This window comes from Euprymna scolopes, chromosome 33, assembly GCF_053919585.1.
Source record: "Euprymna scolopes isolate OS-2025 chromosome 33, ASM5391958v1, whole genome shotgun sequence".
Taxonomy (NCBI): domain Eukaryota; kingdom Metazoa; phylum Mollusca; class Cephalopoda; order Sepiida; family Sepiolidae; genus Euprymna; species Euprymna scolopes.
Window position 1 is genome coordinate 11,900,810 of NC_136514.1, and position 27,881 is coordinate 11,928,690.

The following is a 27,881-nucleotide window of genomic DNA, read 5'->3' on the forward strand; positions in this document are numbered from 1 at the left end:
CACACGCAGAATCAAACCCAATCTCAGTTTCCATTGTTGAACGCTAGCATGCATTCCATCGATTTGTCCTCCATAAGTCAAATCAAATACAAAAAAAGTAAAAATATATAAATGCTAGAAATCATTGTAAGAGTGAAATAGCCGCAGTCTAGAAAAGTCATACTAAAACGATTAGGAGACATATTGAGTCGCAGAAATTAGAAAATCGTGTTTTCATGAACTTTAATAATAGTGAGGTGAATTTCCCCACCATCCAAAAAACATAGAATTGTTTGCATGGAAATTGAGACGGCTAACTTGCTTGTTAACTCGGCAACAACTCCACCTTAAACCTAGCAAATCACTTCTACTACATTTATATTCGCATCCAAAATTCTTACTCATAAATATAAAAGTCACCTCGCATTATACCTATCATAGCATACAATATCTAGACACTGCGTGTGTCTGATCCTCTCCCTGTTATACTATACTGAGCTATGGAAATTTATAGCCGAGTCTTGCATTTCTGACAGCTGAGAAATTGTTATAATGCGTGATGTCATCAGCAAGTATACCTATCTGATGCGCGATTTCATAAGCGAGGTAGTTTATGCAAAGTGTTTCCGTGGTACCAGTATTCACAACTTCTAGAAAAAAAAACAAAAAAAAAAAACCCGTCGTATTGCTCTCTCGGTATTCTCTATTTTCTCGCTGGAATCTTCTAGGAATTAATCAATCCAGCGCTAGTCCACTATCCAGTAAATGTAAAGCTTCCTTTTGCCCAAACATATGGATTTCGGCAAGCCTGCTTTACTGCGGGTATTTTTACCATAATCTCTGAATGCATAAACTATGTACTGAATAATGCAGGCGAAGCGAGGGTGCTAATTCCTGGGTACACCCAAAGCCTTTGAAAAAATCCGGCATGAAAATTAAACCATGTGGTATATTCATCTACACAAATGAAAAATGCAGGTTGTCTTCGATAAACAACCTGATAAAATTGTGTCTGAGCGGGGTATTTTCGCTGATGACACAACATGCTATAAAATATATGAGAAGTAAACAAAATAAATTGCTCGAAAATTTACACAGATGACTTTGTGTAGGCTTTGTCACACTTTTTGGTACAACTGCTAATCTCTGTCGATGCAATGTCACAAGACATAGCATACAGTAGACTTCAGGTTTTATATTAAAGTTTTAGCTTTTCTTAGATGTATGTCTTAACAAAAGCTAGGGGGGGGATTCTTTACAGCGAATGAAACGCATCCGGAGATACAAACCTGGAAATATCTTCGTTTCGGCACAGTACATACAGTTCCAAGACTTGCTAAATAGTCACTCATCTGGTACTAGCCAGGCTTATAGTTGCTTAAATTCTGTTCGATTCGAGAACATGCCTGTCAACGGAACTGTGCTTATATATATATATATATATATATATATATATATATATATATATATATATGTATATATATATATATATATATATATATATATATATATATATATATATACACACAACAAGTTGTCCAAAATTATTTCTTTCTCTATTTGAGATATTTTACTGATAATATTTTGAAATTTCATTCTGGATGAGTATAGTATAGTATAACGTACGCATGCTGCGAGAGACACCATGGAGATTCCCAGGCAATGCTTTGGCGACTACATTATCTCTCGACATGGCAATGCCACATAGCCACCATGTTCCCCAGACTTGATAAGCCTCGACTTTTTCTTGTAGGGATGTCTGAAAGAAAGAGTCTATATTAACAAACCTCAAATCTTGCAAGAATTGAAGAATGACATCAGGAACGAAATGAAAGAGTTAAATCTGTCATGAATAATATTTCGGAAAGGGCACAAATATGCGAAGCTGAAAATGGGCAACAGTAATTTTTTTAAAATAAAGATTATTTGAATTTCATAACATATTCACTATGTCTAAGCCAGATTGTAAAAATTACAGAAATATATCATCAAGAATAAATAATTTATTTAAGTTCAAAACCATTCATTGACTTTTGGGCATCGTGATACATACATACGTACACTAGAGGCAAAAAAACTGGGACAGTTTAGTTTTTATTTTCAATTTCTCCAGAACTTTCGGGTGGATTATAACTAAACTTACACACATTTAACCTATCTCTTATGTATTTTTTCTTATGAACGTAAGTTTTATGCATATGGATCTGACGGGAAGAAATTTATAAGGAGGTTTACTGGCGAAAGATTTAATAAAAATTCACAAGGAAAACGGTCAAGTTTGGTGTGGGTAGCGTAATGGTGTTTGGAATGATTTCTTGGGAAGGAACGGCTGGTCTGGATCGCCTAAACACCAGAGTTAATGGAACAATATACAAGAATTGTTGATAGATCACGTCATCCCTATACCTCGAAATTCTGGTGTGAAGACCTATTTTCATGCAGGATAACACCCCCTGCCACACGGCTAAGCATGTAATGGAATTTTTGAACGAGTAAAATGTGGATGTTTTGGATCGCATCTCTCAACTGATCACTTGGTTCGTGCGATTAAACCTCAGTTGATTATATTTCGGTATTTTTACGAGTTAAAACAGCGTAGTATAAACACCCCAACCTCCCCATGTTAAGAAAAGATTTCGGAATAAACACCCCCAACCTCAAAAGCTGTCCTTAATATGGGGAGGTTGAGGGTGTTTATTCCGTTCTTAACATGGAGATGTCGGGGGTGTTTATACTACACTGGGTAAGGAAGTAGATTGTAAAAATATGTTCTTTTCTTTTTATCCCATGTACACGCTGGCAAATCAGCAGTTGTCGATGATATAGATTTACAAATCGTAACGCTCGCTTCAGAAATATTTAAATAGTACTTTCATATATATTTATGTTATAAATGATAATATGAACCGTTGCTGCCTATTCCTAAATAAATAGCGATCCGCGCATTAGTTTAGTAGATATGTACATATATGTACACACACACACATCCACACACACATCCACACACATACACACACACACACACACATATATATATATATATATATATATATATATATACACCTAAATTTTTATATAGAAGTATATACGTATTTTGTTGTGGACTGTTATCTTGATATTCATTGTTGTTGTCTCACCATGTTTCTGCAAACTAATCCTCTGGGATTCTTCGGGACCCGTGGCGCAGTGGAGAGATGCGATGAGCCTCTACGGTTCCAGGTGAGCATTGTCTGAAGATTGCAATTTCAATTCTAATCAAAGTATGCCAGAGGATTAGTTGGCCAAAACGTGATGAACCAACAACAACAACTATTGAAGGCAATAATTACTCCGGATACTAATGCAAGACTCAGCATCTCTATCCCGTTGCCGTTAAGCATCTAAAGTGCGGCAGAGGATGAGTTAGCTGAAACGAGGTGAAACAACAAAAACAACTATTAATCTGGGGATAAAATTCCGTAAAAAATGAATACACAAACTATGAAGCCTCATCTCAAAGGATTACAAAAAAGTAATAACTTCGAGATATATACGTGTGTGTAGTCTTCCATAAAGAAATAGAAATCACGTTATTATAAATCATTTTTGAAATGAACAAACAAAAACTTATTAAATTAGATTGCTGATATAGACAAGAATAAAAATACTGATTATATAATCAAGGTTGGCATATTATTTCTCGTAAGCATTCGTACTCTACTCTGCGCCGGCTAGAACAAAATTGTTTGAAAACAAAATAGTTTTCTTCTCTGTCCATGATTTAAGGCAGCTTGGCACCAGTATCCGCCTCATGTAAATATATCTGACTCGTGCTTTGAATTATTAATCGTTGCCTAAGCCGATTAGCCATTGAACCTGTCGAGTTCTGCTACTTAACTTGAGACTGTTGGGCACTGTCCCTCCGTGTCGGCTGAAATAATCTCTGAAACTAAGCACCAGGAAAATAGACTGGTATTTTTCTCTACCGAGGAAGCTATGCATTCGCTCGGGTTTCTTGCTGTTTTTCAATGTTTATTTGTGCAAAGCCTAGAGTTTCCACAGCTGGACCAATCGTCACCAAACACACTATCGATCAGGGTCTTATCTGGAATTGACTCAGCATTGTAACACCAAGACAAAATGTCTAAGTCAAGATTACAGAATAAGTTAAAATCAAAACTTTGGGAAAAAATTCTAGTTCTGTCTACATCATAGCAACCTACATCTCTGCCCATATTTTAGCACAAAAAAATCCGTAACCTTCCATAACCTTCCGTTACTTTGTCATTTGATCTTGATTTTTAATTTGATCCAGATGAAAATTAAATAGACAACTCTGTTTACCTAAATTGCAGATTTGGTAACTATCGGTTATTTTAAGTCTAACTTGGTTTAGTAATTCATCCTGAAGAGACCGAGACCCGAGCAGAGTTTGCAATTGTGCAAATATACTTTAATTACTTTGGCTAAACAACATATAAATTTGATCCAAAAAAACTTTCACAAAATGGATTATTTTCGTTGAGAATATATATAAGGCCCCATGCCCAGGCTGATAAACTAAATACAATAGACCACTTGGAAGTCAACACTTTACGCACGCTGTCAAAATACAGTCTCATTTAATATGTAGACTTCATGAAAATTGGAGCTCTAGATTAAGCTATATACTTGCAAGTTATACGCTCGGAATTGGATTTAAATTTTTATTAAAAAAATCAATTTTGGAATAAACTACATATTATAATAATAATAATAATAATAATAATAATAATAATAATAATACAGAGAAGAAGAAGAATATGGCACACGGATATATATATATATATATATATACAGTGATGATCATATTTATTGGCACGGTAAAATAAAAGTTAAATTTTGTCTAATAAATTCTAAAAAAGGGATTAAATTAAAGAAAATAACAAAGTATATTATGTATTTTTAACTGGCCTTTCCGATGCAGCAATCAGATTTTAGAAAAAATAAATAACAAAGGAACAACAAACATAATTGCAAAAAACCCTTGTTCAAAATTATTGGCACGATTTATTTAATAATCAATTGTATAGCCTTTGGCCTTGATTACCTTCCTCAGTCGCTTTTCATAGTTTACAACCAAGTTGTTGCACTCTTCAGTAGTAATTTTAGCCCACTCTTCCTGACAATAATCCTCCAATTGAATAAGATTCTTGGGCTTCCTTTGCATTACCCTCAATTTTAATGTTCTCCATAAATTTTCAATTGGATTAAGGTCTGGGCTTTGTGATGGCCACTCCAAAACATTAATATGATTGTCCTCAAGCCATTTCTTAGTCAGTTTAGCCGAATGCTTTGGGTCATTATCTTGCATGAACCACCAACGACGACCAAGTGAGAGCTCTTTAGCAGAGTCTTTCAGGTTTTCATCCAATATTTTAACATAATCTTCCTTTTTTATGCTACCTGTGACCTTAACAAGTCGCCCTGGTCCAGAGGCAGCAAAGGATCCCCAAAACATCAAACTGCCTCCACCGTGCTTCACTGTGGGTATGGTGTTCTTAGGCAGGAAAGCTTCGCCAGATTTTCTGTAAATATAAGACACTTTATTATGGCCAAATAACTCTATTTTCGTTTCGTCAGTCCATAGAACACGTTTCCAGAATGCAACATCTTTATCAATATGACGTTTTGCAAAGGCTAGCCTTGCTTTCAGGTGCATAGGCTTCAATAAGGGAGTCTTTCTCGGACGACATGCTTTTAAACCAGATCTCTTCAAAACTCTACCAACTGTATGTCGAGATACATTCACTCCAGAGGTGCTCTGTTCATCAACAATCTCCCCAACAGAGATCCTTGGGTGTTGTTTTACTTGTCGAACAATTTTCCGTTCATCTCTTGGGGAAAGAATCCTTTTTCTCCCTCTACCCTCTAAACTCATAACGTGGCCTTGCGATTTGAACTTGTTTATTATGGCTCTAACAGTGGATTTGGGAAGGTTTAGCTTCTTTGAAATCTTATCATAGCCCTCCCCATTGGTATGGCATGCTACAACAAGCTTCCTGACGTCTTCGCTGTGTTCCTTAGTTTTAACCATGGCGATTGAAAATTATAATTTAGTCACTTATAATAGTTTAAATAAATCGCTATCTAAAAATTATCTGAAAAAAATTATTCACTGAATTAGCGTTAAACAAGCATAATATGGCTATAAAAAAGTTCAGAAAGCACGTAAACCGGAAATTGATTGATATTATACTGATACTAAAAGAAAAACAAAGCCGTGCCAATAATTTTGAACAAGGGTTTTTTTGCAATTATGTTTGTTGTTCCTTTGTTATTTATTTTTACTAAAATCCGATTGCTGCATCGGAAAGGTCAGTTAAAAATACATAATATACTTTGTTATTTTCTTTAATTTAATCCCTTTTTTAGAATTTATTAGACAAAATTTAACTTTTATTTTACCGTGCCAATAAATAGGATCATCACTGTATATATATATATATATATATATATATATATATATATATAGAGAGAGAGAGAGAGAGAGAGAGAGAGAGAGAGACACACACACACACACACAGAACAGGGTATGCAAAATCCTTGAAGGATTTAAAATCGATGTCATTTTACCATTAGTGATTATTTCTTTCTCTATTTAAGATATTTTACAAATAATATTTTGAAATTTAATCATGAATAAGTATAGTACTCAATCATAAGAGAGCAAATATATATATATATATATATATATATATATATATATACATATATATAATTTACGGTTAGTATAATTACATTGTATATTAGTATTTCATCTTTTCAGGCATCATCAGTGCAAGGAATCGCGATTACCGCCCGTCGAGAACTTCGAACTCGACTACAAAGGCATCTCTGTTCTATTAGCAAGGCACATAACCTTCGGCCGGCGTGAAATGCAGCGAGAATTATATTGAAATTAACATTTATGAATCGTAAATGTTATTTAAGCAGGTCTAAAGTTATCAAATGAGTTTAATATCACGAATTACGCACTATGCTAACTTACTATATTGGGTGCCGGCTTGAACAAAGTTACTTAAAAGAAAAAAATAGTTTCTCCTTCTGTCTCCTAATAAAACCATCTGTGCACGAGTGCTGGGTTAGCTTGAAGATATCCAATTCATGTTTTGAATTCGAGTTGTTAGGCACTGTCTCTCCGTGTTGGCTGAAAAACTCTCTCGAACTAAGCATCAGGAAAATAAAGTAATATATTTTCCTCCACTAAGTTACTTTTTCGGTCGGGGTTGTTTGTACGTTTGTCACTATGTTTGTTTGTTTATGCATAGCCTAGGGTCCACATAGCTTAACCAAGTGTCACGAAACTTGGTCAAAATATCGATAATTGTCTAACTTTGAACTGATTCAAAAGTGTAATAGCAAATCTATATCTCAAAATAAAGTATAGAGAGTAGGTTAAGGGTGACACTTGAAAAAGGACTCCATTTGTGTCTAGCATAGTGACTCAATACTTTAGGACGAAACATTCCGTGACCCTATCATTTTACCTCGATCTAAAAAGTTTAGTCTAGATGGTTATTTTTTATAGAATTTCAGCTTTTGAGTTCTGATATAGGGTGTATTATTTTTAGTGACGGCGAAATTTATATTGACAGCTCTATTTTTTAATTTCATAATCAACAACTATCTTATATTTAGTTTATCTTGGTTAAGGAATTTATCATGAAAAGACTGGCAATCGAGCAGTGTTTGTACATAGCGCATGGCACGATCAATTTACTGAGAGAAACGTTTCATAAATGAAAAATATTACAAAATGAACTTATAAACTGATATCATGTTTGTGCGATTTAAACCTATAAGAATATGTTTTTTGTTAGAAATGTCAAGTCCCATATTTTCTGATTAACCACTGGGAAAAACATTCGACGCGTTATTGGCGAAATACAGCTTAATTTAATCTGTGGTGTAGTGATAATTTGACCTCTTGATTACGCTATATATGTACGGAGGGGTAATATGCTCGTAATGTAATGTTTAATGATAAATGCAAAAAATCTTTGAAATAAATCACTATATTTTGGTGATTACTTTTAATTTGAAATTCCCCACCTCTAATGACACGGTTTATTTTTCCTGTAATAGCAGTAATGACCATGCTCAATTTGAATGTGGTCATATATATATATATATATATATATATATATATATATATATATATATATATATATATATATATATATATATATATATATATAACTTTGTCTCTGTATGTTATTTCGTTCCATATAGACTCCGAAACATCTGAACAGATTTTCTTTAAAATATACAGAAATTGTGTGTATAATTCTGGGAGTAATCCTAGTTAAGGTCTATATCGGAATGGCTCCGATAAGTACCGATAGTCGATAATCGAAACCGTTGTTTTAATTTATCATCGGTAAAGCCATTTTCCATGTCGTCGTTTAGCAAAAATGATAGAACAAAGAGCCGTGAAAATTTTATTGTGGGTAAGTTGATAGCGTGTTTTTTTCAAACTCCGCACGTAAATTTCTTCTTTTGTTTTTTTGGCATTAACTGCAAATAATTTTATAAGACTTGAAAATTTACGTGTTCTTTTTTTTTTTTTTTGCATGACGTAATCTGTAGGTTCAAACCTCCCACGTAAATTTCTTAATGTTTTTAGCGTGAACTGGAAAGAAGTTCATATAAAATAACTTTGTAAAAGAAACACTAGGTTCTGTAGAGTTCGACGTAGAAGTTACTGCATGGAGGCACATGAAGTTTCTTCCCGGTCGATTTCACAGATGTCGATGACAATAAAAATATAGGTGTGAAATATTCGTTGATAATAATTCAGTCTCGGGCAACATTGGATTCCCATGCTAGTATATATATATATATATATATATATATATGTGTGTGTGTGTGTGTGTGTGTGTGTGTGTTTTATATATATATATATTTTATATATATATATATATTAAATCCCCGAAACAGTGTTTCATGGTAAACAACTGATGATCCCTTAAAAAATATAAAAATTGGTATTATAGTAAATTTGAGAGTTGATGCAGTGATTGCAGGTGATTAAATGACTTACTGACTAGATGTTTTTTTAATGAATGATAAAAAATAATTTTTTGTGTGGTTTCAAATGTTAAAAACTTCAAAGACTATATATATATATATATATATATGGAGAAAACTTTGTCTCATGCTTATGTTATCAATCAAATATATTATGCTTTTGTTTTTATTATGTCCCTAATTTGGCATGGGACTTTGTTAGAATAAGTTGCAACTAAGCAATATGATATATGTAAAATGCATAATCAGAAATGAATAAGAATTAGTATTTAATAGAAAATGAGTACAAATGTAACCATACTTAACAATAAATCTATCATAGAGCACTCATTGGTAGTCAATGGGATACTTACCTGTATGTACAAGGTATAAAGTCTAGCTTAAATATAATATTCACATTTTACCGAATTTTTAATTATCATTTTATAGAATGAACTATATTTTGTTTTTATTCAATTCTTTAGAGATTATGGAAAGGTGTAAACCTGGGCATGCTTCCGCATTAATTGATTGATAACTTCACTTGTTATATAAACAATTGGATTTTCGACATTGTTGACTTTAAGTAAATCCGTTCAACGTAGGATTAAAGTTAAAAGAAACTCTTCAAGAACATAAACTCCGATTTTCAAGTAGGGCTACGTTGCATCATGTCGGTTAATTCAGTGACTGGCGCTCATGTTTCCAGCTGCAGGCCAGCAATGATCTTACACATGTTGGAACTTGTCACGTTCAGCATTTGATAATCACATTTACTGACTTCTCAATGCATTCGAAAACGCTATTCTATTGTAAAGTGTTTTATGTATTAAATAATCGTGCCTAACAGGAAGGAATAAAAAGAATGTGTCTACTGTGCAATGCTATTCAAGGAAACACTATGCGCATTCAAGCATGGGATTAATCCAGGCACACCCGAGAGTAATGTTTCTGTTATAATCAATAAACAATTATAAAATACAGGGTGCCCGTTGTAATATGTGACAACAATATAAAAAAAAACATTGAGTGCTAAAGCCGTGCAAAACACGTGCGCTGTATTTCGTTGCTTACTTTTTAAACAAGTCTACGAACTAAGAAGAATAAAACTATAAGGACAATTAATGGTATGAGAGTGAAGAACGTTAATTTAGCAACATGTTCAGTATCTCACACCTGGAAGGTATGTATAAATAATTCTTGAAAAGCAATTAACGCTACAATACAAGATACGTATCCTTTGTTTAGTTGATTCGTTTCGAATATAAAACAGAGAGCACTAGCACGCTAGTAAATTATATATATATATATATATATATATATATATATAAAATAAAAATTACAATTAAGTTTACCAAAATGATCCAAGATTGTAAAACTAAAGTAAATTTTAAATATTAAAGAATTAATATTTATAAAGTAATCTCAACCGGATGTAAAAGCTCGATAAAACCAAATAGGAGACAGAGTTTATAATAAGAGCAAATAATTAACAAAACATGTTAAAAACACCTTAAAAAAGAGTTAACAACATATTTAATCTGAAAATGAAACACTTGATAAGTTGATAGTCCTAAATCCGCGTAGTTTCGAAGAAATACCTTCCTTCTACTCAGAGTGTAGGAATTAGCACAATACGGGATCGGATTTTGCATACAAAAAGTATTTGATGAAACTGCAAGTAAGTCAAAGATCTTACTTGATAACCAAACGTGAAGCAGAGGGAATAGGCCGAAGAAAAAGTTGATTTCACGTAAATGGATATTCTGTTAAAAGATAAAGTATCCAATGACGGTAAAATCCAAAAATGTAAATCCAAGAAAGTTAATTTAATTTTCCATTCGCACAAGTAAAATCCAAAGAAATCGCGTAATTGGAAGATGGTCCAAAATAATCCAAAAGTCTGAAATTCGTGGAATAATTCACAAATATGTACAAGGAAAAGGGGGAAATATTCCAATAATAATAAAAGAAAAATAGGATATGCTTGGATTTTACATGTGCGAATGGAAAATGAAATTAAATTTGTATATATATGCACACATATATATGTATATATACACACATATATATATATATATATTGTTTTAGTGAAATACTTTTTTTTCAATTATATTTCCGTCTTAGTGTATAACAATTCTATTTTGTTTGGAAGCTCAATATATGCTTAATGAAATAACAGAATATATATAAAACAAATATGGCAGCCGGAACAAGCACACGATGTTATGTATTTTTCCTTGCAACATAATATTCTCATGCATTGTGTTTATCTAAACAAAATAATTTCTGATTTTACTGAAGCGTATATACACTGAAAAGAGACGGTCATGACATAATAATTACCGTTTTCTTCTGCATAACGAAACGCATCTGTAAAAAGTATATATATGGAGCTGTTTTGCAGGTAAATAATTATTTGGATATTGGAATGTAAATATACTGTTATTCTTTTATACGAAATATGCTCATTCAATTGTATTACATCCTTTATTTCTATCAATCATTTAATTTATGAAACTCGGTGTAAATACAGAGCATATACAAATAAATGACAAAAAATTTATATCCCAAATTCCAAGATGCTGTCCATCTTATGTTTATTCCTGTCACCATGCTGTAAAGATTTGCACATTTTTAAATGTTGAAAGAAATAAACGATAAGATGCACAACATCATGGAATTTTGAAGACAAACTTTTTTTCATTTATATATATTTAATTTAAATAATATCCCCGTCAAACCTGAGAAGAAGCTAAATCCCACCCCTTCACAGTAGAGATCCCTAGATGATAGAGAGCCTTCTACGCCAGTAGTTTCTTCCTCGGAACAGATAGACTTTAGAATTCCCTTCCGGGGCCCTGCTTCCTCGACTGCACTGACATGCAAGTTCAAGTGCAACGTGAACCGACATCTTGCTGCCCAAATTCCTACACAGTGCCCCTGCTGCTTATATCCATGATAGTAGCTCCCTACAACGAAGTGGCAATTTGCCTTGTTTGGGGTGAAAATGTAATAAAAAAAATAAAAATAAAAATAATTACTCTTAAGGAGACGATCAGTTGGAATGGATGAGATAGCAGATCAACATTTAGCATCCGAAAGAATGCCCTATTTTCGGCTAGAAGAAAATGATAAGAATTAAAATATAAAATAAAACAAAATTATTATGCGGCAGAGTATTCCGATGGAAATCATACAAAGCTGTTTTTTTGTATGTGTGATTGATATTTTTTGCTGATATTTCAGTAGAGGTTATCTGACTTTCGGTCGACTGTGTATAACAAGAGTAGCAATGTTTTCATGCAGTTTAATATATAATATAATGTTTCTATGCATGTTAATATATAATATAATAATGTTTATATGCATGTTAATATATAATGTAATTATGTTTCTATGCATGTTAAAAAATAATGTAATAATGTTTCCATGCATGTTCATATATAATGTAATAATTTTCTATGCATGTTAATATATAATATAATGGTGTTTCTATGAATGTTAACATATAATATAAAAATGTTTCTATGCATGTTAAAATATAATGCAATAATATGTCTCTGCATGTTAGTATATCATGTAATAATGTTTCTATGCATGTAAACATAAAATATAAAATGTGTTATGCATGTTAATATATTTATTTTTTATTTTTATTTTTTTACATAGGCATCACCACAGTATCAAGGTCAAGAGGCCACTCAAGGATAAGGGTTAAAGAGTGTACAGTAGAAATTGGACAATATAGCAATCATTAGTAATGAAAATTTTGTAAATTTGATAAGTTATATGGAACGGCTCATCAAGAACTTATTTACGTTAGACCTGAAGACAACCATATTGTAGTCAGCCGGAAAGCAGGAAAACTGAAGACAATTCCACAGGCGTGCAGTTCTAAGAAAGAAGCTTTTTTCATGGAATCTACGTTTAGGTTTAGGCACAGATAAAGAGTGGGGGATTATTGATAGTGTTTACAGCTAGACGAGTGTTTCTTGTGAAAGTTTGGCGAGGGGGGACCATAGATTGAAGCTAAGTCGAACACTTTCCATGAAAATAACGATACATCAGAGACAAACTCGCAACATCTCTTCTGTGAGATAAAGGTTGCAAGGAAGAGAAAAGGACATCTCCTACGAGGCTACGAAGTCTATTTTGAACTATTTGGACAAGTCCTTTCTAGCAGCTCCTGCCCAGATGTGGCAACAGTATTCCATCCTTGGACGTACCTGGCTCTCATATAGATAGAGAATAGCATCAGCAGTGAGATATCTACCGGATCGATAGAAGGATCCGACCATTTTTCCAGCGCCTTGGCAAAAGATTTGATGTACGTGTTCCATTTAAGATCAGGAGTAATGGTCAAGCCAAGAAGCTTGTCAAAACTTGAGGAATGGAATAATGTTTCTATGCATGTTAATATATAATATTACAATGTTTCTATGCATGATAATATAAAATATAATAATGTTTCTTTGCATGTTAACACATAATGTAATAATTTTTCTATCCATGTTAATATATAATATTATAATGTTTCTATGCATGTTAAAACGTAATATAATAATGTTTCTAAGCATGTAAATATATGATATTATAATGTTTCCGTGCATGTTAAAATATAATGCAATAATGTTTCTATGCCTGTTAATATATAATATAATATTGTTTTTCTGCATGGCATTCTACAATATAATAATTCTTCTTTGCATGTTAATATATTGTGTAATGTTTCTATACATGTTAAAATATAATGTAACCATGTTTCAATGCATGTTAATATGTAATATAATAATGTTTCTAAGCATATTAATATATAATGTAATAATGTTTCAATGACTGTTATTAAATAAAGGAATAATGTTTCTATGCATGTTAATACATTATGTAATAATCGTTCTATGCATGTTCAAATATAATGTACCATGGTTCTATGCATGTATAAATCGTAATAATGTTTCAATGGATGTTAATATATCATGTAATAATGTGTCTATACATCTTAATATATAATGTAATAATATTTCTATGCAAATTCATATATAATGTTTCTATGCATGTTAAAATATAATGGAACAATGTTTCTCGACATGTTAAACTATAATGTAAAAATGTTTCTATGCATATTTATATATAATGTAATAATATTTTCATGCATATTAATATATAATGTAATAATATTTCTATGCATGTTATAGTATAATGTAAAAATGTTTCTATGCATATTAATATATAATGTACTGTTTCTACGCATGTTGATATATCATGTAATAATATTTCTATGCATGTTAATATATAATGTAATAAAATTTATATACATGTTCAACTATAATGTAAGGTTTCCCTGCATGTTAATATATTATGTAATAATGTGTCTACACATGTTAATATATAATATAAAAATATTTCTATGCATGTAAAATATAATGTAATAATGTTTCTATGCATGTTTATATATAGTGTAATGTTTCTGTGCATGTTAATATATAATGCAATAATGATTCCATGCATGCTGATATATAGTGTAATAATGTTCTATGCATGTTTATATATAATTTAATGTTTCTATGCATGTTAATATATAATATAATAATGTTTCCATTCATGATGATACATAATGTAATTATGTTTCTATTAATATTGATATAGAATTTAGCAATTTTTCTCTGCATGTTATTATGTAGTGTAATAAGGTTTCTATGCATCTTAATATATAATATAATCTTTCTATGCATGTTAGTATATAATATAATAATTTTTCAATGCATGTGTATATATTATGTAATAACGTTTCTATGGATGTTAATACATAAGAAAAATAATGTTTTTTCATGTTAATATATTATACAATGTTTCTATGCATAGTGATAATCTTTCTGTGCATGTTAATGAATAATAATGTTTCTATGTATGGTATAATATAATATAATAATGTTTCTATGCATATTAATGTATAATGTAATAATAATTCTATGCATGTTAATATATAATGGCATAGTGTTTCCATGCATGTAAATGTATAATTGTTGTGGTGGCACCCACTCATTTACATATGTGGATAATATCACACATAAATAGCAAGACTCGGTTAGTCTGAGTGTGGGTTAACCAGAAGCCACCGAAGGCCGAGACGAGAAAAGATATGTTCTCCAGCCAAGACTTTCTTACCTGACAACCATTATGTTAATATACACGTAATATACTTTGTCTAATACACTTCTTATTGATCTACCTTTGTTTGCTGAGTCTTCATTTGTATTGCCTTATACGTTATTTTGTTCAACCTGCAAACATAACAGTTGGCGACGAAGATGAACGTCAAACATAAGAGTGTGCGACGAGGATGACATAAAATTTGAAGGAGAAGTTATCCTTCCGATAAAAGTAAAAGGGATTACGAAGAAATTAAAAATGTTCGTATTGAAAAATAGCGAAAAGCTGTTTTGAATAGATTTGATTGAGAAATTAGGATTGTGGGATAAGCCAATGAATATATTCTGTAAAAAAATAGAATGTACTACTCCAACAACAGGAAATATAAAAGAGGACTTAAAAAATCATTTCCTGAAGTATTAATGACTAAATAAGGTCGTTGCAATAAATTTAAGGCCTCGTCTGAACTTAAAGAAAACACCAGCTTAATTTTTAGAAAAAAAGCGAAACGTTCCGTTCACTGGGTTGGAAAAGATTAATAAAGAATTAGACAGATTGGAAAAGACAGGAATACTATCAAAAATAGAACACAGCGACTGGGCAACCTCCACCGTATATGTAAAGAAAAAGAATGATGAAATCAGAGTGTGCGCAGACTTTTCGACAGGTCTAAACTCCATATTACAAGATTACCATTACTCTCTACCAACTCCAGAGGAAATATTCACAAAGTTGAATGGTGGTAATATCTTCTTCAAGATAGACGCGTATTTACAAATACCGGTCGAGGAGAATTGCTCAAAAATACTATGCATCAACACGCATAAGGGATTATACAAATACAACCGGTTGCCCTTTGGCATCAAAGTAGCGCCTGCCATCTTTCAGCAAGCAATGGACACCATGCTAAAGTGGTATTGGGTGCCCACGTGCATACTTAGACGACATTGTTATCAGGAGCAAATCCCTAGAAGAACATAAGGTGTATTTAAAACAAGTATTCACTCGAATACAAGAATTCGGGTTTAAAGTAAAGTAAAAGAAAATAAATGCGACTTTTGTATGCGCGAAATTAAGTATCTTGGACATATAATAAATAAACATGGGCGACGTCCAGACCCAGAAGGCTCTGCGGCAATAAGAAACATGCCAGCACCTAATAACGTAACAACTTTGGAGAGTTTCTTAGGACTCGCAAATTATTATCAATCTTTTATTGAAGGGATGCATAATTTGCGATCCCCCTTAAATGAGCTGCTAAAAAAGGACACACCTTGGAACTGGACGCAAGAATGCCAAACCGCTTTTGACAAAATAAAGAGCGCACTAACATCTGAATTATTTCTAACTCACTATGACACAAAATTAAATATAGTCGTAACTAGTGACGCTAGTTCCTACGGCATAGGAGCATGCATTCAACATATCATGCCTAGTTATCATGATCTAGAAAGTCGAAAGCTCATGCTTCGGGAACGCTGCTTCCAGCAGAGAAGACGTATTCACAGATTGAAAAAGAAGCGTTGAGTATAATCTTTGCAGTGACTAAGTTCGACCGATATTTATACGGTAGACATTTTATACTTGAAACCGACCATAAACCATTAGTCACAATCTACGGATCAAAAAAAAAAGGATTGCCTGTATACACCGCAAATAGATTGCTGCGCTGGGGTACGATCCTAATGAATTACGATTTCCAGCTACAACATCTAGAATCGAAAAAGATTTGCCATGCGGATGGACTTTCAAGACTGATACCACTGAAACATAATTTGGAAGAATCAGTGATTACAGTAACTCGAACAAATGTCGAAGTGAGAAATATGGTAGCAAACATCATTAAAGAACTACCGGTAAATTCTTCGGACATTAAAAGAGAAGCCGATAAAGATGAATGCATAAATTATATAAAAGAAAAACTTATAAATGACAAAAAGGTTCAGGAAATTTTTTCCATATGAAACGATACAGCGAGAGAGTAGTAATACCTAAAATGTTGCAGAAGAGGATTTTGAGAGATTTCCACACAGGACATCGGGGATAAATTGGATGAAGTCTCGGATGAGAAGCTACATATACTGGCGTAACATGGACATCGACATAGCTACAACAATAAATAGATGTAAAGAATGCCAGTTAGCGGCAAAATCCCCACCTATAGTACACAAACCTTGGCCGAAAATCGACCACCCATGGTCGAGAATCCACATGGACTTCGCTGGTTCAGTAGGAGAAAATTACTACTTAATTGTAGTAGATAGTTATACAAAATGGCCTTGCAGGAATCCAACAACGAACAACTCAATAGGATTCCTACACGAGTTATATGCACGATTTGGTGTAACAGACACATTAGTCACTGACAATGGAACTCAATTCACATCCACAGACTTTAAGGCATTGTGTGACACGTTCCAAGTAAAGCATATCACTACTCCGCCGTACCATCCAAATTCGAACGGCCTCGCGGAGAGGTTCGTAGACACGTTAAAACGAGCGTTGAAAAAATCCATTCGAATACCAACGGAAAAATCTTTGCAACAATTTTCGCAAATGTATAGCATAACACCGCACCCTAATACACCGTCAAACATATCACCAGCTGATTTAATGTTTGCCAGAAAGGTGAAATCAGTGTTTGATAAACTATTTCCAAGACAGGCAATTGTCCGAAACACTACACACATGATAAGAAAGAAATATCACTCGGGAGATCGAGTATATTTCAAGTGCTACAGGAATAACACCTCTTACTGGTATTGTGGAATAGTGGATACACGCATTGGTGATTGTGCATACATGATTAAAGGTCCATAAAATATACATAAAAGACACCTGAACAAAATAAAAAACACCACTCTCAAGATGGTGGTTATATAACAGCAGTCGAAGAGGAGGAAACCATGGACATCATATACGAATCCTTTAATTTAGAACCGCCTACATATACACCTGAACCCCGAAGCTAAGGTAGAAAAAGAAAGTTTAATGAACCATTAATGTTAAATCCCAAGAGAAAACGATATTGAAATCTGTGTGACTTCAAATGTTGGGAGAAGGGTGTTGTGGTGGCACCCACTCATTTACATATGTGGATAATATTACACATAAATAGCAAGACTCGGTTAGTCTGAGTGTGCGTTAACCAGAAGCCACCGAAGGCCGAGCCGAGAAAAGATATGCTCTACAGCCAAAACTCTCTTACCTAACAACCATTATGTTAATATACTGCGAATATACTTTGTATAATACACTTCTTATTGATCTACCTTTGTTTATTGTGTCTTCCTTTGTATTGCCTTATACGTTATTTGGTTAAACCTGCAAACATAATAGTTGGCGACGAAGATGAACGCCAAACATAACAGCAATGTAATAATGTTTCTATGCATGTTAAAATATAATGTAATATTTTTTCTATGCAAGTTTATATATAATGCAATGTTTCTGTGCATGTTAATATATAATGAAATATTGTTTCTATGCATATTAATATATAATGTAAGGTTTCTATATATGTTGATATATAATGTAATGTTTCTATTCATTTTAATACATAATGTAATAATGTTTCTAGGTATTTTAAAATATAATGTAATAATGTTTCTGTGTATGTTAATATATAATGTAATGCTTCTGATCATGTTAATATATAATAGTATAATGTTTCAATGCATGTTAATATATAGTGTAATAATGTTTCTATGCACGTTAATATATAATAATATAATGTTTCAATGCATGTTGATATATAATGTAATTATGTTTCAATGCATGTTAATATATAGTGCAACAATGTTTCTATGCATGTTAATATATAATATAATAATGTTTCATTTCATATTACTATATAATGTAATGTTTATATGCATATTTATATATAATGTAATAATGTTTCCATGCACGTTAACATATAATGTAATAATGTTTCTATGCAGGTTAATATATTATTTAATATTTCTATGCATGCAAATATATTATATAATTATGTTTCCATGCAGTTTCATATACAATAAAATGTTTCTATGCATGTTAATGTATAATGTAATCATGTTTCGATGCATGTTACTATAAAATGTAATAATAATTCTCTGCATGCTAATATATAATAATATTTCTATGCATGTTATAATATAATATAATACTGTTTCTATGCATGTTAATGCATAATGTAATAAGGTTTCTATGCACGTTTATATATACAGAAATAATGTTTCTATGCATGTTAATGTATAATGTAATACTCTTTATATGCATATTAAAATATAATGTAATAATGTTTCTATGCATGTTAATATATAAGATAATAATGTTTCTATGCATGCTAATATATAATGTAATAATGTTTCTATGCATTTCATTATGCAATGCAATAATGTATCTATGCATGTTAATATATAATGTAATAATGGTTCAATGAATGCCATATATTATGCAATAATGTTTCGATGCATGTGAATATATAATGTTATGCTTTCATGAGTGTTTATATATAATATAACAATGTTTCTCTGAATGTTTATGCAAAATGTAATAATATTTTTTATGCATGTTAATATATAATGTTTTATGCATGTTAAAATATAATGTAATAATATTTCTATGCATATTAATATATAATGTAATAATGTTTTTATGCCTGTTAAAAAATAATGTAATAATGTTTCGGTGCATGTTAATATATAATGCAATAATGTGTCTACGCATGTTAATATATAAGATCATAATATTTCTATGCATGTTAAAATGTTATATAATTATGCACGTAAAACATTAATGTAATCATTTTTCTATGCATGTTAATATTATATGTAATAATGTTTCTATACATGTTAAAATAAAATGTAATATTTTTATCCATGTTAATATATAATGTATGTATGTTTCTATGTATGTAAATACATAATGTTATATACATTCTAAGATAAGAAACTTTGACGAGAATGTCCGATAAAAACGAACACAGGTAAATGCATTAACATATCATTATCTCATATGTAGGTACTATCTCAATAACAACCAAAATCCTTGGAGTTTGTGTTTCTGGGTGCTTTGAAGGTGCCTATCTGATATTATCAAAATATTGCTTAACGACAATAAATGACGACCTGGGTGCTTGGATTCACTTCGTATCAGGAATTATATGCATTAACATGAATAGAAACATTATTATATTATATATTAACATACATAGAAAGATTATTACATTATATATTAACATTCATAGAAGGATTATTACATTATATATTAACATTCATAGAAGGATTATTACATTATATATTAACATGCATAGAAAGATTATTACATTATATATTAACATGCATAGAAAGATTATTACATTATATATTAACATTCATAGAAGGATTATTACATTATATATTAACATGCATAGAAAAATTATTATATTATACATTAACATGCATAGAAAGATTATTACATTATATATTAACATGCATGGAAAGATTATTACATTATATATTAACGTGCACAGAAAGATTATTACATTATATATTAACGTGCATAGAAAGATTATTACATTATATATTAACGTGCATAGAAAGATTATTACATGATATATTAACATGCATAGAAAGATTATTACATTATATATTACCATGCATAGAAAGATTATTACATTATATATTAAGATTCATAGAAGGATTATTACATTATATATTAACATGAATAGAAACATTATTATATTATATATTAACGTGCATCGAAAGATTATTACATTATATATAAACATGCATAGAAAATTATTACATTATATATTTGCAGGCATAGAAAGATTATCATATTATATATTTACATGAACAGAAACATTATTATATTATATTTTAACGTGCGCAGAAAGATTATTACATTATATATTTACATGCATAGAAAGATGATTACATTATATATTTACATGCATAGAAAGATTATTACATTATATATTTACATGCATAGGAAGATTATTATATTATATATTAACGTGCGCAGAAAGATTATTACATTATATATTTACATGCATAGAAACATTATTACATTATATATTAACGTGCATCAAAAAGTATTATATTATATATTAAGATGCATATAAACGTTATTATATTTTATATTTACATGAATCAAAAGATTATTGCATTATATATTAACATGCATGGAAAATTATTAAATTATATATTAACATGCATAGAAATAATATACATTATATATTAACTTGCAAGAAATAATACAATACATATTCACATGCATCGAAACATTATATTATATAATAGTATGCATAGAAAATTATTACATTATACATTAACATGCATGGAAACATTATTCCATTGCATATTACATGTATACAAATATTATTATATTATATATTAACATGCATAGAAACATTATTATATTACATATAAATATGCATATAAACATTATCATATTATGTATTAACATGCCTGGAAACATTATTACATTATATATAACATGAATAGAAACATTAATATATTATATATTCACATATATTGACATGCATAGAAACATTATTATATTATATATTAACATGCATGAAAACATTATTACAAAATAATGAAAAAAATCCTAAACTCCTTCCGATTCTTGGCAGAATCTATAGATGTGCGTGATACACATTAGATTCTGCCGCTATGGGAAGGATTTTTAGATTGCTTTTTTTCATTTTTCATTCGTATATGGTCTGTAATAATTTTCTTCGAGATTTTTCCTTCGAAATCCTGATTATATCACCTGAAATAGGGACAAAACGTTGATTACTATTTTATTAATTCTTGGTGCGCCTTCTCAACTAACATAACCTCTACCATCGCTTGTATTTTTATTTTATTTTTACTTATATATATATGTATTGTTTATTTTATTATTACTTATATATATATATATAAATATTTGGTTTAATCCTCTATTTAGCCTAAATGTCAAAACTAATGTACCTAAAGAAGTTTTCAATATTGTACAAAACTCTTTCAAATACCCACAGAGATATAGTTCTATTTTCGATAAAAACTCAGTAAGAATTTCTTATTCAACAATGACTTATTTAGCACAAAGAATCTTAACATCTAGATAATGCCCTTTTTACTACAACAGCCAGGCCAAGAGAGTACAACAAAACAATTAAAAAAATTACATAACTTTTTAATAACTTTGGACTTTCTATAATTATCGAACCAACCAAAAATAACTCCACATTTTCTAGATGTTAAACGTAATCTTAACACTGAAACTCATAACCCCTATCATAAACCAAACCTTATGCTTTTATACGTCCATAAATCTTCTAACCATCCCAACTCAATTATACAATCTATAGTACCATCCGTCTCTAGAAGAATGTCTGCTCTTTCTGCTGATAAAAAAAACTTTTAATCAAAATGCTACTTTCTGTAATGATGCCTTAAGGAACTAAGGCCACAAGGAAAAGGTTAAATACAACCATTATGCTCCTCCTGCTGGCCACTTTAAATCTGTAATCACACACAATATGACTCTTAAGAAACCAGTTCAAATAACAAGATCTTCCGCTATCAATAACAATGAACCAGTCTGCATATATAACCCAAACCAAAATACTAATCGTAATACCTCTAACCCACACAGTCGCATCAGGAGAAAGAAAAATATTTAGTTTAATCCTCCATTTAGCGTAAATATCAAAACTAATATATCTAAGGAATTCTTCAACATTGTACAAAACTCTTTCAAATACCCACACAGATATAGTTCTATTTTCAATAAAAACTCAATAAGAATTTCTTATTCAACAATGCCTTACATATATATATATATATATATATATATATATATATATATATATATATATATATATATATATATATATATATATATCTTTATTCGAGGGACGTTCTAAACTGAATGTTTCCAATCTGCGCTAATGGATGTTATTTGGCGAACTTCTAGACTTTGGAATACCCTCCAGGCTTCCTGCCTTTCTTACTGTAGTGGCATGCAGAAGTTTAAATTTAATGTTATAAGACATCTCATATATCTTCATACACAATGTCCCTGGAAATACAATCTCAAAGTTGCACTCTGCCTAGTTTTGGGGTGAATTAGAATAATAAATCAGAGGTGATTAGTAAACTTTAAACAAAATAGGAAAACAAATACAGGTGCCACACGTAATTGCAAAATAGGGACGCTAATTATCTTTCCCCGATGCACGTTTTCCGTCAGTTTGCTCCTTTAGAAAATATTCTATAAGTTTCGATTATTATTCGCGTCCATTATTATTTTATTTAAGCATTTCCTTTTATCAACTCATTCAATATGGAAATAATTATAGCTCCCATCTCTTACGTTTAATTTTTTGATTCCATGTTTTGATTGGCTGCTCGGAATAAAATCATCTTTAATTACCGCATATAAAATAATATGACACATTTTCACACTGTTTTTTTTTTTTTTTGGACAAAAAAAAACTCGTTTATTTTTTTCCACAGAAAAAAATAGAGGGGGGGGGATAGCAACGATAAATATGAATTGATTTTAAACAACAAGCGAAACTAAACTTTTAGATGCTCTAGTGTATTTTTATGTTTGCGAAAATACGTGCGCATTTACATCCGTTTTTACCGTAATCAGAAGACAAAGATATAACACTTCTGTAATTAAATATTTAAAGATTTTATTTTAGAAATATCAGAGTTGGAATCCATAATTGTTTCGGAATCGGAAACAATTTGGAATCGTCTGAAAAGTTTATCTCGTTTTTAAAATATTTTCTTATTTGTTTCATTTTTAAATGATGTACCAATCTATAAAGTCAAAAAATTATAAGCTCATTAATTTACGAAATTAAGATATGAATTCATGTCTTTTGGTCTGAATAATTAGATTATATTAAATGTCTCACTTCCGCATGTGCAAGGTAACACAGACCAAGCTTCCCTTTTCTTGGGCGCGTATAGGTGTAACCATAAAAAGCAAGATTTACGCCATAAAATAAGAAAAGAAACGACCAAGCAATTCAAAAAACTATTGAATAATACTTTTTATAAAGCATCTTTTATATCACCTGAGACAATGCTGAGAGACGTGTCCTAGGTTATTTTGTGCTCATTTTACCATGCTTTAAATAAATGTAAAAGAGTAAGAACTAGACAAAAAGAGAAAGAGATATACTTATCGCTTACCTTCTGTCACGTGATTTCGCTGAATTCTCTTTTACTGAAGTCATCTTTTTTCCTTAGGTATCACTCAAATATTACAAATCAAATAACAGTTCATTGTTTAAGACTATTTTCATTGGTTTCTGTTGTATCGGATCTTTTCTACTAGCCAGTTTTCTTATAGCCAGTTTCCGTGAACCGAAATTGCTAAAACTCATCGCACAGAACCCAATTCCATATAGAATGCCTTTTAGCTCTAGAAAGCATTGAGCCTGTGAGATTGTCGAAAAATAAATAAATGGGGTAGAATAATGTGGAAATCTTACCGCTTGGTCAAATCTCGGATCTTGGTAGGCATCTGTGATATTCACTGACTCTCCTGTTGAAAGAACAAACTCCGGAATGCTTCCTCCAACTTTAACGTTTGAATTATTGTCAAGGCTGAAAACAGAGAAAAGGGAGAAAAAAAATAAAATTTGAACAATACATTATTGTTTATGTTTATATGAACTTTTGCTTGAAACTTGTGGAAGAAGTCAAGCTTTATCTAAAGAATATAATAGACTAGTACAACGCAATGAAATGAGTTTGCTTGATTATGGAAATAGTCTGACCTAGTATTGTCTATACTAACTACACAGAAATTATTTATTAGATATTGTATGAAGAACATATTCTTAAACATCTCTTGGGAACGTGGCATAGGGTGTTAATGTAGCAACTGAAGTTAATTAAAAGAGTGTGTGCATTTTATTGGGACACCATATAAATATATATATATATATATATATATATATATATATATATATATATAGAGAGAGAGAGAGAGAGAGAGATAAATAGATAGATATATAGATAGATAGATCAAAGCATTTCAGCCCAGTTTTGCTTGGGCCCTATGTATTATTCATAACTTGTCCTATGTGTAAATACACATTATGTGAAATATCAAATCTTTAGACGAGAAATTGTCTGAGTAATTTGGTAGAGACCGCAGATGTAATTATTTTTTTTTTAATTTGACCCTTATTTATACACCTTAATGTTTATTGTTCTGGTTTCAAATCAAACTACAAAGTTTGACACATGTCCAAGTAACCCACATGTCAAATTTCAAGTGTTTAGAACCAAAATTGGCGGAGGAGTCTTGTAGAATCTACAAAGGTTAACTCTTTCAACTTTGACCTTTGGACAACAAAATTTTCGCAATAAAAGTGATTAAAATGCTTGCCGGATGTATCAATACCTGTTATGTACAATTTGAAATGCCTAGACCCAAAATTGGCTGAGTAGTTTGCTAAAGACCGAAAAAGGCAAATCTTTGATACTTTGACCCCTTGTCAACTCAAATTTTCAACCTTACCCGATTAAAAAGCTTGTCCCATCTCTGAATACACTTTAGGTAAAATTTCAAATGTTTAGACCAAAAATTGTCTGAGTACATTTGTAGAGACTGCAGAAGTTATTTTTTTTTATAATTTGACACCAATTCAGACCGCTTAGCATTTATTGTTTTAGGCTAAAATCTAAATTAAATATTTTACCCATGTCCAAGCAACCTATATTTAAAATTTAAAGTGTTTAGACCTGAAATTGGCGAAGGAGTTTGGTAGAGTTTTCAAAAGTCAAATCCTGAACTTTGACCCCTTGACATCCATCTTTTGGGCCGAAACCCCACTAAAAAGATTTTCCCAAATCTCAATATCCCTTATGACAAATCACGAGTTTGTAGACCGAAAATTGACAGAGTAGCGTGGAAGGTAAATGTACATATACAGACACATACACAAACAATTTTTCTTTATATATATATATATATATATATATATATATATATATATATATATATAAAGTTTTGGTTTTACCTCAAGCTTTTTACGCAAATATTAATCATGTAGAATATCTGCATGAATATGATTTCACGCAATACGTAACTAAATATGATCATTCCATAAAAGAACAGCAACAACTAATAGGAAATTAATTAAAATGAATGTTTACAACAATATGCAAAAAAGCTTGGCCATTTGCAGATGAATGCAATTTTACGACCAATATATAACAAAGCTGTATTTTATTTTTTTTTAAATCGAAAAAAGAAGCATTTTTAATACGAATATCAATATACAAAAACCAAAATTTATAGGGATATATATATATATATAGAGAGAGAGAGAGAGAGAGAGACATAATTTAATTCATTAGAAAATTCAATCAAATTCTTTATTTTCACATTCCCATGAAGACAATATTTTTCACGCACATTTCCTACATAACGCACTAATTATATAAATCAACTGAATGTAAAATGAGTAAGAATATTTAATATAAGAAAATTTTATTAAAATACATTCTAATTTATATTAAATAAAGTTAATTCAAATTAGGTTAATTGCTTAAATTACACGGGTAAATAGTTTATATCACTTAAATTTTATCGTCATTACTTTAAACAAAAACCTTGTAAGAGGTAAAAAAAAAGTCTAACTCAAGAGAGAGGGTTTTTTTTTATTACACCGCAAACATAATTTTACTCTTAACCTTATATAATGTAACACGCGGTGATGATTACCTTCTCCCTTTCTATTGTGCATATATAAACTGTGATTTTTTTTATGTTTGGGATGTAAGTGCTCATCTGAGCTTCAATCTATTGCCCCACCCCCTTCGCCAAACTTTCACGAAAAACGCTCGTCTAGCCAAAACTACTATCAATAGTTTCCCACGTGCGCCTAAACCTAAATGTAGATTCCATGAACAAAGCTTCTTATTAAAACTGTACGATTGCCTGCTTTCCAGCTGACTACAATCTGATTGTCTTCAAGTCCAACATAAACAAGTTCGTGATGAACCGTCCCTCTAAGTAATCCAATTAACAAAATCCCCACTACTTTTGCTTACTACGCTATAATAACATTGACTAATGTATATCAATCAACTCTTGTCCCCGAGTGGCCTCCGGGCCTTATTAAGTAGTGATTCCTGTATAAAAATATTATCGAAGAGAAAAAAGCTATTTAGCGAAAAATTGTCAGTACGTCGGCCATTATTGGTGTAATTTATTCCATGGATGAAGGAGGCAGTACAACTAAATTATTCCGATTTTTCTAAAAGTATTAATTATAGATATTTGATATCTATTGCTAAATATTCCCCACACTTCCACTTTTTGAAATATTTACAGATATTTAAGGAGGCATATTCAAATATTTCGGAGTTGCATTTTTTTTTTATCCATGCTCTACTAATTCGAATCCCGAAATTAATTCTTAGGTTTCCTTAGCTTTACACTGAAATACAAAACACATTTAGAACTAAACTGATTTGGATTAGAAACATACATCTTGCTATTAATCTCACATATATATATATATATATATATATATATATATATATATATATATATATATATATATATATATATATGTATAATATAAAGCTGAACGTCGGTTCACGAATAGGCTCCTAAATGGTTTACTATTATATGCCTGGTCACGAATAGGCTCCTACATGGTTGACTATTATAGAAAACTGATCCCATATAATTATAGAAGATGTATCGAGACACAGGAATTG

The 27,881-nt window shown here is 30.9% G+C and overlaps 1 protein-coding gene across 1 annotated transcript in view; it reads right to left on the reverse strand.

Moving 5' to 3' along the window:
- The window catches only part of LOC145258141 (dual 3',5'-cyclic-AMP and -GMP phosphodiesterase 11A-like), a 1,328,815-nt gene that overhangs the window by 610,628 nt on the left and 690,306 nt on the right, over positions 1-27,881 (reverse strand). Inside the window, exon 7 of the mRNA XM_080115926.1 lies at positions 24,632-24,746. Coding sequence (XP_079972052.1) covers positions 24,632-24,746 — 115 coding nt within the window. The remainder of the gene's footprint in view (positions 1-24,631; positions 24,747-27,881) is intronic.